The sequence below is a fragment of the Anastrepha obliqua genome, chromosome 1, assembly GCF_027943255.1.
Source record: "Anastrepha obliqua isolate idAnaObli1 chromosome 1, idAnaObli1_1.0, whole genome shotgun sequence".
NCBI classification, from domain to species: Eukaryota; Metazoa; Arthropoda; class Insecta; order Diptera; family Tephritidae; genus Anastrepha; species Anastrepha obliqua.
The window spans coordinates 159070900-159086008 of record NC_072892.1 but is presented as its reverse complement, the minus strand read 5'-3'; the positions used below and the strand labels follow the sequence as shown (position 1 = coordinate 159086008).

The window sequence follows — 15109 nt, the reverse complement described above, 5'->3', positions numbered from 1 at the left end:
TAATATCTGGAAATGATATCTACCTTTTCACAAATAGCGAGCGATGATAAAATCCCTCACAAAGCAGTCGAAAATTCCAAGGTAGACATGAAATGCCTCGCATCTCTTAACGAGATGGCTGAGTCATTTCTCTCAATGGTTACCTGGGTTCCTAGCCATTCTGACACTGAGCGTAACTACAAAGCCGATGAATTTGCGCTGCTAGGCAAGAAGTTGATTGATGAGTGCAGAGACAATGATATGGGCATACCCTTACAGACACGTAAGCTACTTATCTTTGAGGAAATTATAAGAGCAGCGAATGAAATATGGCGTAAAAAAATCACCTGCAGAATCAGCCGACATTTGCGGCCGACTCTCAATGCTAAACGTACAGCATCTTTCCTAAACCAAAAGAAGCATAATCTTAGTCCCCTGATTTCCAGTAACCCAGAGGGTGCGCGTGCAAATACATGACTTCTGCAGAAGCTGCGTAGATGAGGAGCAGGAAGAGAAAAGTTTGCAACTCCTGTGCCATTGTTCTGCTCTTTCCAGACGTAGATTTATCATTTTAGATAGACACTTTCTTAATGAGTTGGAAAACTTTAGTATCTCTAGAGTATCTTCCACAACTTTTGAAAAGTAGAAACTGATTTGCATAGATATAAGGACAAAACCCCTACGCAATCTTTATTTCAGAACTAACGAATACTCCAAGTTTTGGCCCGTCTCTACCCTGTGAAGTATTAGGTGTCCTACAATATAACTATTTTGAATAAGAATATTTTGTTCATAAATAAATAAAAAGGCGGTATTATTAGCAAAATACTATCACTGCCATTAAACTTTAACTATTAGGCATTCAGCTTTTCCATTACGAGTTTTCCATATCCATAAGAAATGCATCGCAAGCGGCCATTTAGGCTATTAGACTTGTGTTGGTTTCGTAGGAGATGTTTGGCATCGAAAAATCCCCAGCGTTAGTGCCTATTTTCACTTAGATGATTTAGAGTTTAAGCAAAAGTGCTAAAACTGGATTTTGATTTTATGCTAAACGATCTAAACTTAACACGGCTGAGAGGTAAATAAAAGTACAGACAAGCAGACTCCGCTTGTATGAAATGAATGATGTGAATAATATGAATTGCATATTTCATCTTTAGAAGAGCTCTTTGTGTCTAGGCCAGAAGCTGTTTCCAACTATAAAGTTTACGGTTGTGACGAAGGCCTAAAAAACGTAAGGCCTATATGGAAGACTTAAGCAGCGAACTTGAATTAGTAGCTGAATTGAATTTACAACTGAGTTGCTTTTAAATTATTTGAAAAACTTAAATGAAGCAAATTTGCCCAAAACTGAAATTCGAGGAAGGTTAAATGGTTGCAGTACCAAACTGGCATTCCCCAAGTAGCTCTTTTTTCATGTTTTTTGTTTTTGGAAAGTAAGATAAAAATATTAAAATGGAAATAGTAGAATATATAATATTTTCGGCATTACTTTAAGGTGTTTTATTGATTTACCACAACAAATTAATTAGTTATACTCGGATTACGCCACAAAAGTAGAGAAGTAGAGCTAGGGAATCAAAAAAAAAATATCAAAAAAAAATAATAATAATAACTCATAAGAAAAAACCAAATTTATCAAAACAAAAAATATGACGAAAACAAAAATTATCCAGAAAAAACAATTTTTTATCAAACAAAAAAAAAATATTAAAAAATATTTTTGAAATGTTACATTGTACATATATTTGGGTTTTACTTTATTTTATTTATTGATATAGAATATTTTCAAAAAACAAAAAAAAAATTATCAAAAAAATTAAATATAAAAAATTATTAAAACAAATAAAACAAAAAGTTTTCTTCATAAAGAAAAAAGAATTTTTATTATTTTTTTTATTAATTTTTTTTTTGATAAATTCTTGTTTTTTTTTGCAATATTTTTTGTTTCTCTTTTAAAATTGAATTGCTAAAAAAATTCTTTTATATATTTTTTTGTCATACATATATTTGGGTTTTACTTTAATTTTATTGATTGATGTTGAATATTATCAAAAAATAAAATAAAATTGTCAAAAAACTAAAAAAAAAAATTATTAAAAAAAAACTAAAAAAATTGTTTCCTTCATAAATTCTGTTTTTTAATAAAGCAAAAAATACTACCAAAAAGCACTTATCAACAAAAAAGTTTTTTTATTATTTTTTTATTAATTTTATTTTTCTTGTTAAATTCTTTTTTTTTTTCTTGGTAATATTTTTTGCTTTTTGTTATAATTGAATTGCTAAAAATTTTTTTTGATATATGTTTTCGTTATACATATATGTGGGTTTTACTTTAATTTTATTGATTGAGATTGATTATAATCAAAAAATAAAAAAAATTATTAAAAAAATAAACAAAAAATATTGCCAAAAAAAAGAATTTATGAAAAAAAATTGATAAAAAAAAAATTGATACAAATTTTTTTCTTAAATTTTTTCGCTATATATTTCTGTATGCTAGGCATACTGATATCAAACTCGGGCTTACAAAACAACAACAACAGCAGCAGCAGCAGCAATTTTTAGTAGGATGAGTGCAGCTACAATAAATGTTAAAATGATTTTTATTTACAATGTTGCATAATTAGTTTAATTCAGAACATTTGACACAAGAACACAGTGCTTTTAATTTTAGTTTGATATTTTTTTTTACTTTTTTTTTTTTTTTTTTGTTATAATTTTGTATATATTTTGTTTTTCTGGTGAACAAGACAAAAGACACATGATGTGAGCAAATACATATTGTATACGAGTACTATAATAGAGGAAAACAAAAGTGTAAATTACACAAAAAAGTGTGAAACAAGCGCTGAAAATCAACCGAAAACAAGTAAAAGCCAACAGAAAGCAAAGTACACATACAATGAAGGTACATAAAAAAATATGAAAATATTGAAATTAAATAAAAATCGGAGTAATGCCACTGCGCATGCACAAACAAAAAAGGCTTACCTAACCCAAAGCAAAAGTAACTTAATAGAACAACACTAACGTGGCTCTAGAGCATGAAAAGAGATGCCTTAAGGCCTGAATCAAAAAATAAACACAAGTCGTGTGAGAAAAACCAATAACCGCCCAAGCGCCTGCCTCACCACATTATCTTCCTTAATTTGCCTAAACTCCTGAACAATGCATTGAAAGCATGCCAACACACATTTAACCTGTCAAATTCAACAAACAAAATGAGCATTCGAACAAACAATCAAATAAACGCATTCAAGCATTCAAGCAAATCAACACGCATACAAACAAATGGGCAAATCAGTGAACAAACGAAAGACGTAAAAGAAGTAGCAAAAATCAATGTTATAAAAAAACAATGAACCGCAAACCATATCAATTACTTAACTTCATTCAAAGCATACTTTATTTTCACCTGTGACAAAAGCCAAAAGATAAAAGACACAAACCCACATACACACAACCGCATCGCTACTGTTCGAAGCGCATCAATTCTTGACGCCGCGCGCCAGCTAAATCCAACCGCACAAGCAACCATTAATGCATATGAAAGTCACTTGGCCATAAAAGGAAAAAATGTTGCAAATACAAAAGTAAGAAATGAGGTGAAAAAAAAGTCTAAAAAAAATTTTTTTTTTCTAAAGGCAGACTTCTTATATCGCACAAATGTATCTTTTAAAAACTTCAACTGCACACAAGCGTACAACACATGTTCTTGCGCCTTCGCAAACTTATCGCCAGGCAGCGATAACAAAACGTTTAAATGGTTGAATGGTTAACTGGTTGGCTGAGTACCTGAGTAGCTGAGTGCCTGAGTGGCTGAGTGGCTGAGTGGCGCTGGTGAGGGTGGTTACGTAGCCGGCTACTTGGCAGGATGATGGCTGGCTTTAGTGGCTGGCTGGCTAGTTGGCAAACAAGCGGCGCAATCAACGGCTGCAATAATAGCAGAAGCAGCCATAAAATCAGCCAATAATGACAAGACGAGCAGGCTTTTGGAGTTGAGAACAGAAGGAAACGAATGCTTGATAGCCACAGCCGTAAAGAGCGGACCATTGCAACACAATCGCGCGAGACAATAGCGCACAATGAAGTCTTGACGATTTTAATGGAGGAATCCTGGCGCATTTTATTCTCAACTTAATTTCACATTTTTCGCTTTTTATGTTTTTTTTTTGTTTTATAATTTTCTATACCAATGTGTGGCATAAAACCGCTGACGCAGAAAACTGTCAACGTAAAGTTGGAAATAATAACAAAAAAAAAAGAAAAACAAAGTTAAGAAAAAAAAAAACAAGTTGATTCAAAAACAAACCTATAAGAAAAGTGAGCAGCACTTATAAGAGGTGTAAAGTAAAAGTAAAAGAAACTTCTAGAAAAAGTAAAAAAATAAAAATAAAAAAATCAGTAAACCCCTAAAAAGGTGACAATAACTGAAAGCTCGCATAAAAAGTTGAAACCCTAAGGCAGCCTTTTGCCTGCAACCTTCGTTCCGTTGAAGGTTTTATTGTTTTATGTTTCATTTTAGTTTTATTTTTTAGCTAAATTTCCTGTTTGACTTGGTTTTCGCCACTACCTCACTGGTGGTGACAATGAATTTGACGGTGCTGCTGACGTCTGTCGTTTTGCGCAGTCAAGCATTTTGTGTATGGCACAGCCCATCGCTTTGTTTACACCTTCACTGCACATGCGATTTTTCAGCTGAACAACACAGAACAACACTATTTCCATTATTGTCTTGTCATTTTATTTAATTTTAGTAAATTTTCTACGCTATGCGCCACTTGCATTTCGTCAAGGTCAAACGGGTTGCAGAGACAATTTGAATTTTCTGAATTTTTCTCTAGTGATTTTTATATTATAATTCACTTTCATTGCTTTTTTATTTTTGTTATGAGTAATGCCGGTATTCAGTAAAGAGTCTCTGGTCACAAATAGAGGCTCTAAGCTGTGAAATCTCATTTATGGATAAGTTGATATTCAGCAAGCAGCCTCGAGTCTCTATTCTAAAAACACCATCTCTATTTCTCAGCGAAATTTTAGCCGGTCATGGAAAGAAAAATATGCGGGAAGAGATTTTTTCTTTTTATTTCACTAAAAAAACGCGAAAACGAAGGGAGATAAATTTTTCTTAATGGAATGAGTGCGAAAAAACGAGATTGGTATATCTTCTAGAAATGTTCATAGGAAAATTCTTGGCGCTTTACGACGTTCAGAAGACCCATTTTTGCTGAAGCGAAATACTTTCAGGAGTTGTTTTCAGATGCCTGAAATCTCTGTGCTGGATTCCTATACAACAATTGAAACCACACTGCACTCGAAAATCCAGAATTCCATTTGAACTTCAGGTTTCTGTAGCTGCGAGGAAACAACCATTCGAAAATGCACAGTTTGGAAATCCCCGCGCACGAAACGACGTATTTTTTAATCCTCCCTCGGCAAGCAATGATAAACTTCCGAGCGTATTTCTTCCATGAAAAAGCTGCTCATAAAAAACCATGTGCCGTTTTAAGGCGGTATAAGACGGCAGGTCTCGGCATTTGTAGAAAAGCATCAACACACAGACCACAAATGGGAGTAGCAGCTCCTTTAACACTCAGAAAGGGTGTTAGGGCCAATGAATACCCAAATCGTACCAGGTCACTAAAAAAGACTTTAACATCAAATCTGAATTACATTGACTTGAGACTGGTATATTTTTGAGAAAACCAATATTAGTCAGCACTTAACGAAAGGCTTAGGCCACGAACTGCTCTCAACATTTGCTTATAACTGGCTTTGCAGGCGAAGTTTCGAGGTACCACTTCATTCGCTACAGTGAACTACTAAATGATTGCCTATACCCAGAATGGAATAAGTGCTGATAGACAAGCAATAATTCAGTACCATTTTTGGTACGCGAAAGCCGGCTCGATAGGCCTGAAACGGATCTGTCTCTTGAGGCAACATGCAGAAAATATTTGAAGAACGACGAGACTGCTAAACATATTTTATGTGAATGTGTGGTCGTAGCTTTATAGTATATTGATTAATATTCCCGAAAAAATGCTTAGCTAGAAAGGCTTTGGTGATTTAAGTAACAGAAGTTAGAGATGTGACACATTTCATCCGTCTGATGTTACTCAGATATCGCATCCTATATTTCAGATTTAGAGAATAAATTTCAAATTTATTAGATTTTTAATGAAAAAAAGTATTTGCTCATCAAAAGAATTAAGAAACGAACTTGCGGAGAATAGCATCCTGTTCACACATGCAAAAGAGTCGCAGCTTGTTTTCATTTTAGCTATGTGAAATTTGAAAAAAAACGCAGAAACAATAAATTCTCAATATGTGGAATGGGGCAACATTTTCAATTCGAATATCACGGCAGTTCTACTGTACGGCTGCGAAACTTGGAATTTTGAAGTTACAGACATGCAACGCCTACAGGTCGTTGTAAATCGCTGCCTGTGGAGAAGTACCAACTAAACTCGGAAAGATCTGAAAAGCAAATGGGCAAATGGGCAAATGGGTTGGACGCATTGCTAGAAGAGAATCAAGTACCAGCCCACTCGCTGCAATTGATTGGAATTCACAAGCAAACCACCTCGCTTACCTGGAGGAAGAGTTTAGAAACGCAGATAAAGAAAACCAACAAAGTTGGAGCTAACTGAAGAATATTGCTTGTGATAGAAAGGAATAAAGGAAGATTGTTGTGGGCTTTTGTTCCCGCGCAGAACCATAGGAAATTATATATATGGGGTATTGCTTGTCTAACAACTTAATTTGGATGAAATTGGAAAATTAATTGATTCCATAAGTGATTGAACTTTTTTTTTTGTTTTTTCAGTGCATAACGATATTTTTCATTCCAAGTTCTGTTTAATTTGTAATTTTTACCAAGAATTTTTAGCTTTTGTGTAAATTTTTTTGGTTATGAGTTCTTACACCAATATTTTATGTATCTATTAGTAGAATATTTGTAAGTACATATATGCAGATTCAAAAAATTCATTTTAAAATTCAATAAATTTTTTTTTTTTTAAATATATTTGTTTTTATTTTAATTTTTTTTAATTTTTATTTTTAATTTTTTTAATTTTTATTTTTAATTTTTTTAATTTCTGTCAAAACAACCTCTAAAAAATTGTGCATGTGCAAGGTGCAATTTACGTTCTGTGCCACATTCAATGGGATTTGTGCACCTCATTGTGTTGGAAAAACGGTTGGTTAAGCAAGACAGCAAACAACACAAAACAATATGCAAAAAGTAAAAAAAAATATCACTTAAAAAAGCCTTACTACAACTAAAAACAAAAAAATCACAACTCTTTTTTGTTGAATTTCAGCAAAGGAAAGTTAAGGCTGTAATTATTTGCACTTTTTGCCAAAAGTTGAATGCCTTGACACTCAAATTTACGCAGGAAATAAATTTATTGATAAAAAAAAAATAGTTGAATAAATAAATTGAAGCTCAAATAATTACCGGTTTAATTTTTCGGTTCATGTCAGCAAATAGAAAGTGGCTTTTGTTAGAAGATTTGCCATTTTTTCATTCAAATTTAACAATTTATGGAAACAAATATTTTATTTTGCCTTCTTTTCTATGTAGTTGGGTCAGTGATGCATGCCAAGCGCATATTGGCCCATCTGTATTTGGTGACCTGCCATTGTATTTGCCTGCTCCCTTGCCATGGTTGTTCTTCCTGTATGCTTATTTGAAAGATTTTGTATCATTATTGCTGATATTAAACATAACTGTACCTGACTATCGCTTTCCCTTAATCCAAACCAAAATTTCAACTAAATTATTGATTACCTACAAAAATTTCAAATTATACGCAGCCGAAAGCCTCCGAAGTCAGCGCTTCTTTAGTTCTAGTTTATATAATAATTTACTTGTTATATAAGGTTAGGTTAAGTGAACCTGGTTGATTTGCAGTCACGCATAGACCGGCGCGGTCCATAGCGACCCTAGATGACGTTCATTTGGTAGGCGTTTTGAAATAGTCCAACGGCATGGAGCCTGTTTCTATTACGAATTTAATTAGACATTTACAACCAACTGCTGAGATGTCTTCTAATCCGGTAAACTATTCAGCGTATTTAATTTAAGTACTTTAAGCGTATTTCTACAGTTTCCCTTAAGCGCTGCTCTATGCATTTCCTGTATTCTTTGCTGTCCGAGATTCCTATCTTATAAGCATACGCTGCTCCAGGGCTATGTCCCGTCAGCATGCCTATCATAGCTCTACAATCTCTTCGTGATGCACAACGCAAACCTACATGAATTGAACTTCGAATTGCTCCCACATCTAAGGCATTCTCCAAATTTGGCTCCCAGCGACTACTGGCTGTTCGCAGACCTAAAAAAATGCTCGCCCATAAGAAATTTCGCTCGAATGAAGAGGTCTTTGCTGAAACTGAAGCCTATTTTGAGGCAAAAGATAAATCGTTTAACAAAAGTGTAATTGAAATGCTAGAGCGGCGCTGAAATGATTGTGGGTTCTTCTAACTTCTTACTTTGATGAATAAAACTAATTTCGAACAAAAAAACGTGCTTTCCTTGATATGCCCGAGACTTTTCAGCCCATGTGTTATGACAAGTTTAAGCAGCTTCTTGGCAAAATTTTTGCTTATATGATTGGAGCAGGCGAAGATTCATAAACATCCTTTAATAAGGCAGAAAAAGAGAATTAAGTGAAAAAGAAAAGAAAAATAATAATAAAAAAAAAAATAATTTTTGATAACGAAGACTTTTTTTGGATTTGCAACATTGGTTGATTCGAGAAATGCTGAAGTAGGCTATATCATAAATGACGAGCAAAGTACAGGGTGGCGCAAAATTAATCACCCTATTGGAAGATTTATAATTTTTGCAAATGGCGTCTTACGTCAGTCGTATTTGACGCTTGTAAAGAAGACAGCTGCAATATACAAAAACTCAAACAAATTTTTTTTTGGCGAAAAAGGTATTTAAAATCAAAATTAGATGATTATTTTTGCGCCACTCGAGATGATTAGATTCACTGTGATGCGCAGGAATGTTCAATTGCTTACTTTTAGAGTACCTTTTTTATTTTAAATGGGACACCTTTGAAGATCAGCTATATTGAAAATAAAGTACCTGGACTCGATTCCCAAGAGAACTCGATTCTTTAAATCACTAATCTGGATGTACTTTAAATATAGCTGTTGATTTCACAGAAACCTGTGAGCTCTTGCAGCTACACAAGGACTAGATCTGTATCTAGACCAGCTGCTGATCTACGGGCCCGTAGATTCATAGAAAGATCTCATTAACGCAATGTATTGCGAAAAATAGGACTTGAACAGAATGGCAATAACGGACGATTGACTAATAGATAGACTCACAATGGCCTACAGACGTACTACTTAACGGTGATGCTCTGGGAAGATCTGGTGTAGGGCATGAAAGGGGGTTTAGTTGGGTTTAAGTCCCACACCACGGTTACGGTTATAGGCGTTTGATGCTCCTCCTCCTCCAAACATAAACAAAAACTCAAAAAAAAAAATAAAAATAAAAATAGAAATTAAAAAAGACCAGCAGCAGATTTCATAGATGTATCCGTGTCGCATTTGTAATTTGCTAGAGGTGACGGAACTGGTCGTACATCTCTTCTGCTGTACCCAAGAAAATCTCACTTTAGCAGTCTGGCCGAACTGAGTAATATCGGCCCAAAAATTAGCTTAGCGTTTCAAACATCCAGATTAGGATTTATCTGTGAATGAATATCTCCTTTGACTACTTTGTTTTTTCTATATTTTAAAGTTAAATTGCAAGTTCTAGATCATTAATTCCAGCACCAATTGGAGACACAAAACACTCACCGCATCTCATAAAAAATCAACCAACTTAAATGTACGTCTTTGGTATTAAGCCTTTGGTCTTATCTTTAGGAAAATGAAATATTTGGAATTTTATCAAAATGAAAATTTTCGTCAATACTTAAAAGCTAAAATATTTGTATAATCAACGAGAGGAAATGAAGTGCGCTTGATGCGGAAGGCAGGCTAAAAAACTTTAATTTATCTCAACAATTATTAAAAAAGAGGATGCAGCATAAAATAAAAGAAGGTCTTTCATACGCAAAAACACAACTAAATATCAATAACCAGACGCATGCGCCCTCAAAAACTGGCAAACTGGCAAACACACATAGTTAGAGACAGCTAAGGGAAATATGTTAGAGTGCGTTAGTGCTGAAGGGCTGCGGTAAAGAGAGCGGCACAAAAGAATGAACGCAAAAGAGCAACGTGAAAGAGATCAATTGCCAAGGCAGGCATACAGAAGCAGGGAACTTCTACTTAGAGGTTACTGAAGTCGACACTCGGCAACAAAAAAATTCAACTGAACTTGAAGCTGAATAAAGTGAGCAGGGGTGGAGTCAGCAGTGAAGTCAGTCAGTGACAGCGAACAAAGCGAAGGAGTAGCAGAAAATAGCAGCAACAGCAGCAGGTGCAGCGGAACTGCTACGCGCCACAATGAACTCATTGTCAGATGTGCCAGCTTGATGGCCATCCATATTTCTCCACAATTGAATGAGAGCGCAGTGCGCTGTAGTAGGCATTTGTAGTAATTAACAATGCGTTGAATGCATTTGATGTAGAAATGCAGCTAAAGCGAAAAGAAATGGGGAAACATTAAAAAGAAAAAAAAAAACAATAAAAAAAACAAATTCTCAATTGTTATTAGTGGCGAAGAGTGCAAAAAACAAACGCTTTAAAATTGTTTGCGCCTGATGACAACAGCGCCAAGAAAAGCGCTACACAAACGCTCGCATGCAAATGATCAGGCCTTCAAGCAGAAAATGAAGCAACAGAGTGAGTGGTGAAAGAAAATGAGCATAAAATTGTGTGTGCTGTCATTGCAAAATTTTCACACGCACATAAAATCGTCGCACACTAAAATGGAATGCGCTGTACGTAATGACTTTCGTTCGCTGACGAGATTTGCATAAACTCCTCACTTGAATGCTGCAGCTTTCTGTTGGCTGGCATGCGGAAGCGCGGCATAAGTGAAGGGTGGACGCCTGGCAGCAAGTAATTTGGGAACGGGGTTAAGAGGTGCGTGTACGGATGCTTGCGATTTATTGTGCATGTTCAAGTGGGGGAAAAATATTATCTTTCCTTTGCGCTGAAGCTGCGACGTGTGAGAACGCATAGCTGGGGCGGAAAATGGAACGGAAACTGAGGAGGCGAGGCGAGGGTGGTGTAAGTTAAGCGTCAAACATAGCTTAAACAAAATACTTTTTTTGTTTTTGCTTAACGCAGACATCACTTGAAGTTAGTTAAAAGTTAAGTGAAGCAAATTCTCACCAAAAGTCACGAACTTAAGCGAGGATGTGTTTTTGTTTCTGCTTGGATGTCAGTTACGTAAGTGAAAATAGTGAAGCGCTTTTAATTTTGTTTAATGCAAATGCGTAATTAATTGAAAAATATTGTGGAATTTTTTCTGCCTTACTTAATTATTTTTAAATAGTCCTCGCGAATGAATTTTTAGTTTATGCAATAAAATTGAAGTTATTTGCTCACTTGAAACTTCTCAAAAGTGAACTTAAGTTTTTCTAAATAATATATTTTCCCCCAAAAATATCTTTCGTTACTATATAATATTTTTCTTAAAAAATTGTTTTTTTAATTTTTTAATTTTTGTTTTTCTACTTTATATGGGGCTCACTTTCAAATTTTCTCTTTAAATTAAAACAAAAAAATTATTATTCCTAAATTTTTTTTTCACGAGGTTCAACCTTTAAGCTTCCGTTCCCGTTCTCTGTTCTTCAATTTCCTGTTCCGCAATTCCCAAAAAGTCAACTCTAAAGAGGGTCTTAAAGAAAATTGTACATATTTATGTATATATGGATAATAATTAACCAAAAAGTAATTGTAAGTAATCAAAACTTAATTGTACAGAAAAAAAAAACAATTCAACTAAAATAATACTTGTGTTAGTAAAAATTGTTTACTCAATAACAAAAAGGACAATAGTATTAGTAATGAAAACTCTGAGCAGAGTTGTGCCTTTAATGAAATTAGTTAACTTTCGATTACTTTTGAATTTCATTTTGATAAAAAGTAATGATTACAAAACGTCCCAATCGAATTTTGATTATTACACGTCGTACAAATAATCATTACCAGACAATTTTTCGATTTCAAATTATTAGAATTTCTTGCATATATGTACCAGTAGTCATTACCGAAAGTTTTTAGATTTTAAATTACCAAATTTTTTGTATGTATGTAGCATTAATCAAAAGTAATGATTACAAAATAGCTCTAATGAATTTGCATTGTAGTATGTAGTAAAAATAATCATTACCGAAAGTTTTTAGGTTTTAAATTACCGAAATATCTTGCATGGATGTAGCAGTAATCAAAATTAATGATTACAAAATGCCTCAAACAAGTTTTAATTCTAACACGTTGTGTAAATAAGCATTACTAGACAACTTTTTGATCTCAAATTACCAAAAATTATCGAAATTAATGATTACAAAATGTCTCAATCGAGTTTTCATTGTTTCATGTAGTACAAAAATCATTACCAAAATTTTTTTATTTCGGATTACCCACGTTTACTGCATGCATGTAGCCGTTATCAAGAGCAATGATTACGAAATATCTCAAATTAATTTTCATTGCTACACGTAGCGCCAATAATCATTACCAGAAAATTTTTCGAACATGAAATTTTAGTTATGTAAATTCCACTACACAATTTTTATGGGTAAGATTGGCTATTAATGAAATTATATGTAAGTAATCATTAACTTTGAACTTTAATTTCTTTATGAACTGTATTAACGATTACTATAATAATACTTGGTACATAATCATGATGATTACGAAATTAATCACCATCAAAGAAAAGTAATCAAATTTTCATTATAAGTACGTAGAAGTAATTATAATCCAAAAAGTTGTAGAATGTGAAATCTCACTTATAAAATTGTATTTGTCAATAAGTAATTCACGAAGTAATCATTAGTAATGATTACATGAAGTTCAGATTAAAATTTTTGTATGCTAATTCTTCTGAAACGAACAGATTAAAGCTCTTGTTATGCATAAAAATTCAAATACCTAATTTAATTCCCAGTACTTATAACTCAATAAATGTAATCATATTAATTTGCATAATCGCGCGTTATAAATTCCGTCAGATTGGCATGGTAGTCGATACATAGAATCGATTTTCTTAAACCATCGGCATGAACTTGAATGCAATCAACTTTCGTTAAAGATTTTCCTAAATACTGCAAGTAATCATAATCAGTAGTTTATAATACGATTTTTTCCGAAATGTCACTAACTTTTACTCGCCTACTTCCAATGACAATTAAAAATTAGGCAATTAATGAGACGCAAATAAATAACTCCAGGCACAACTCTACCGTCTATATACAACTATTATTCACCCACACCATCACATTTGCATATGAAATGGGTCAGTTTTTGTCTTGCTTACCAGCACTGGTCCTTGGTTTCGTTCGCGCCGGCTTCACATCCTGACTATGACTGTGCGCATGCCCGTGCGTGTGACTGTGACTATGACCATGCCCATGGATATGATTACCCGACATATTGCCACCCATACTGCCACCGCTCAGACCACCTAGGCCAGCGCCACCGCCGCCGCCGCCACCGCTACCACCACCTATACCACCATGGCCTTGCCCCAGACCAGACGTCGCACCAAGGCCCGCACCCGTCGACGCACCACCCATCATGTGATGGTGCGAATGATGACCGCCCGACATGCTATGCCGCGCTGCAGCCGCCGCTGCCATTGAGGAACTTTGAAACATACCCGCCGCCGCTGCAGCAGCTGCCTGATGATGTGCTACCGCCGCCGAAGTGTTGGCCAGGTGGTGATGCGCCGCATACGAAGCATAACTGCCATCATAGCCACCCATTGCGCTCGCGCTACTACCCGCACTGCCGAGCGATGTATTGGCTGTGAGGCCATTGCCGCCGAGACCGACACCGACACCGAGACCGCCACTGCTACTACTGCTATTGCCCAGACTGTTGGCGTAGTGCGCTTGAGCGGTGCCATCGAAGAGGCTTGAACCGTTAAGGGCGGAGACGGTATTGGCGCTGGAGGTGTGCGTATGCACGTTGTGACTACCGCTATTTGCAGATGAGGCGGAATTGTTGTTATTGCTGTTGTTGTTATTATTATGCGAACTACTGCTGTTCGCTGTGTTGTTGTTGTTTGTGTTATTATTATTATTACTGTTATTGTTGTTGGTACCTTCACGCTGCTTTGGTGCCGACGACGACTGTTGGCTGCCATTGTGCGTCAGGCTGCCAACGCCGTTCTGTATGGCAGGCTTGATGTCCAACGCGCAACTCGCGTCCGCTATTGAGGTAGTGCCAGTCGATTGCGCCTGATGCATGAACGCGTTCACAACGGCCTGCAGAGGAGAGGGAGAAGGGGTTACAAGAGGAATGATTTATAAACGTTTTTTTTCGAGTTTCATACTTTAGTGAAATTATCTAGAACTAAAAATTAGTGTGGATTTAGTATTTCAGCTAAATTTTTTGGTTAACTTTTTTTAAATTAATTTTGTATTATTTACATATTTTCATACTGTATTTAATTTGAGTTTGCCATTAAAATTATAGACGCTAATTTTCTTACAAACATAAACTCAATCTTGTACAATCATGCGAATATTTGGCGTTTCTCGAGATTCTTACCTGATACTCCGAGGGACCGGTTTGTACTGAGTCGGGTGTGGAATCCTTTGGCGGTGTCGGTGGGAACGGAAACGAATGTTGGCCCGCCGTCGTCTGATGGCTTTGGCCAATTTGGCCGACTTTATGGTCCACTTGCGGATCTTGAGGGCATGCAAACGGACTGCCCCATGGGCTGGCGGGCGCGAATGATTTATGCTCGCTGGTAAGCCACGAACCGAGGGGCGGATGAAAGTGCGGCCGACACACTTGCGGTGATGTATGGGACGATGGCATACGGGATGCTGCAACGACAACAAAACAATCGAACGATTATTATAACAGAAAAACATGAGAAAATTACGAAATTTTAATAAAATAAAACGACTAAATAAATTAAAGATAATCGAATGCATTAAATCAATTATGGGAAAATTTA

General features: G+C 35.3%; 1 protein-coding gene across 2 annotated transcripts in view; it reads right to left on the bottom strand.

Annotated features, from left to right (window-relative positions):
* Nucleotides 1–15109, bottom strand: part of LOC129253324 (GATA-binding factor C) — a 198783-nt gene that overhangs the window by 106910 nt on the left and 76764 nt on the right. The window contains exons 2-3 of one of the 2 annotated variants that reach the window (XM_054891637.1): nucleotides 14695–14975; nucleotides 13457–14408 (exon numbers count right to left, since the gene is read on the bottom strand). In XM_054891637.1, coding sequence (XP_054747612.1) covers nucleotides 13457–14408; nucleotides 14695–14975 — 1233 coding nt within the window. The remainder of the gene's footprint in view (nucleotides 1–13456; nucleotides 14409–14694; nucleotides 14976–15109) is intronic. The other variant, XM_054891638.1, reaches the window with a different exon arrangement.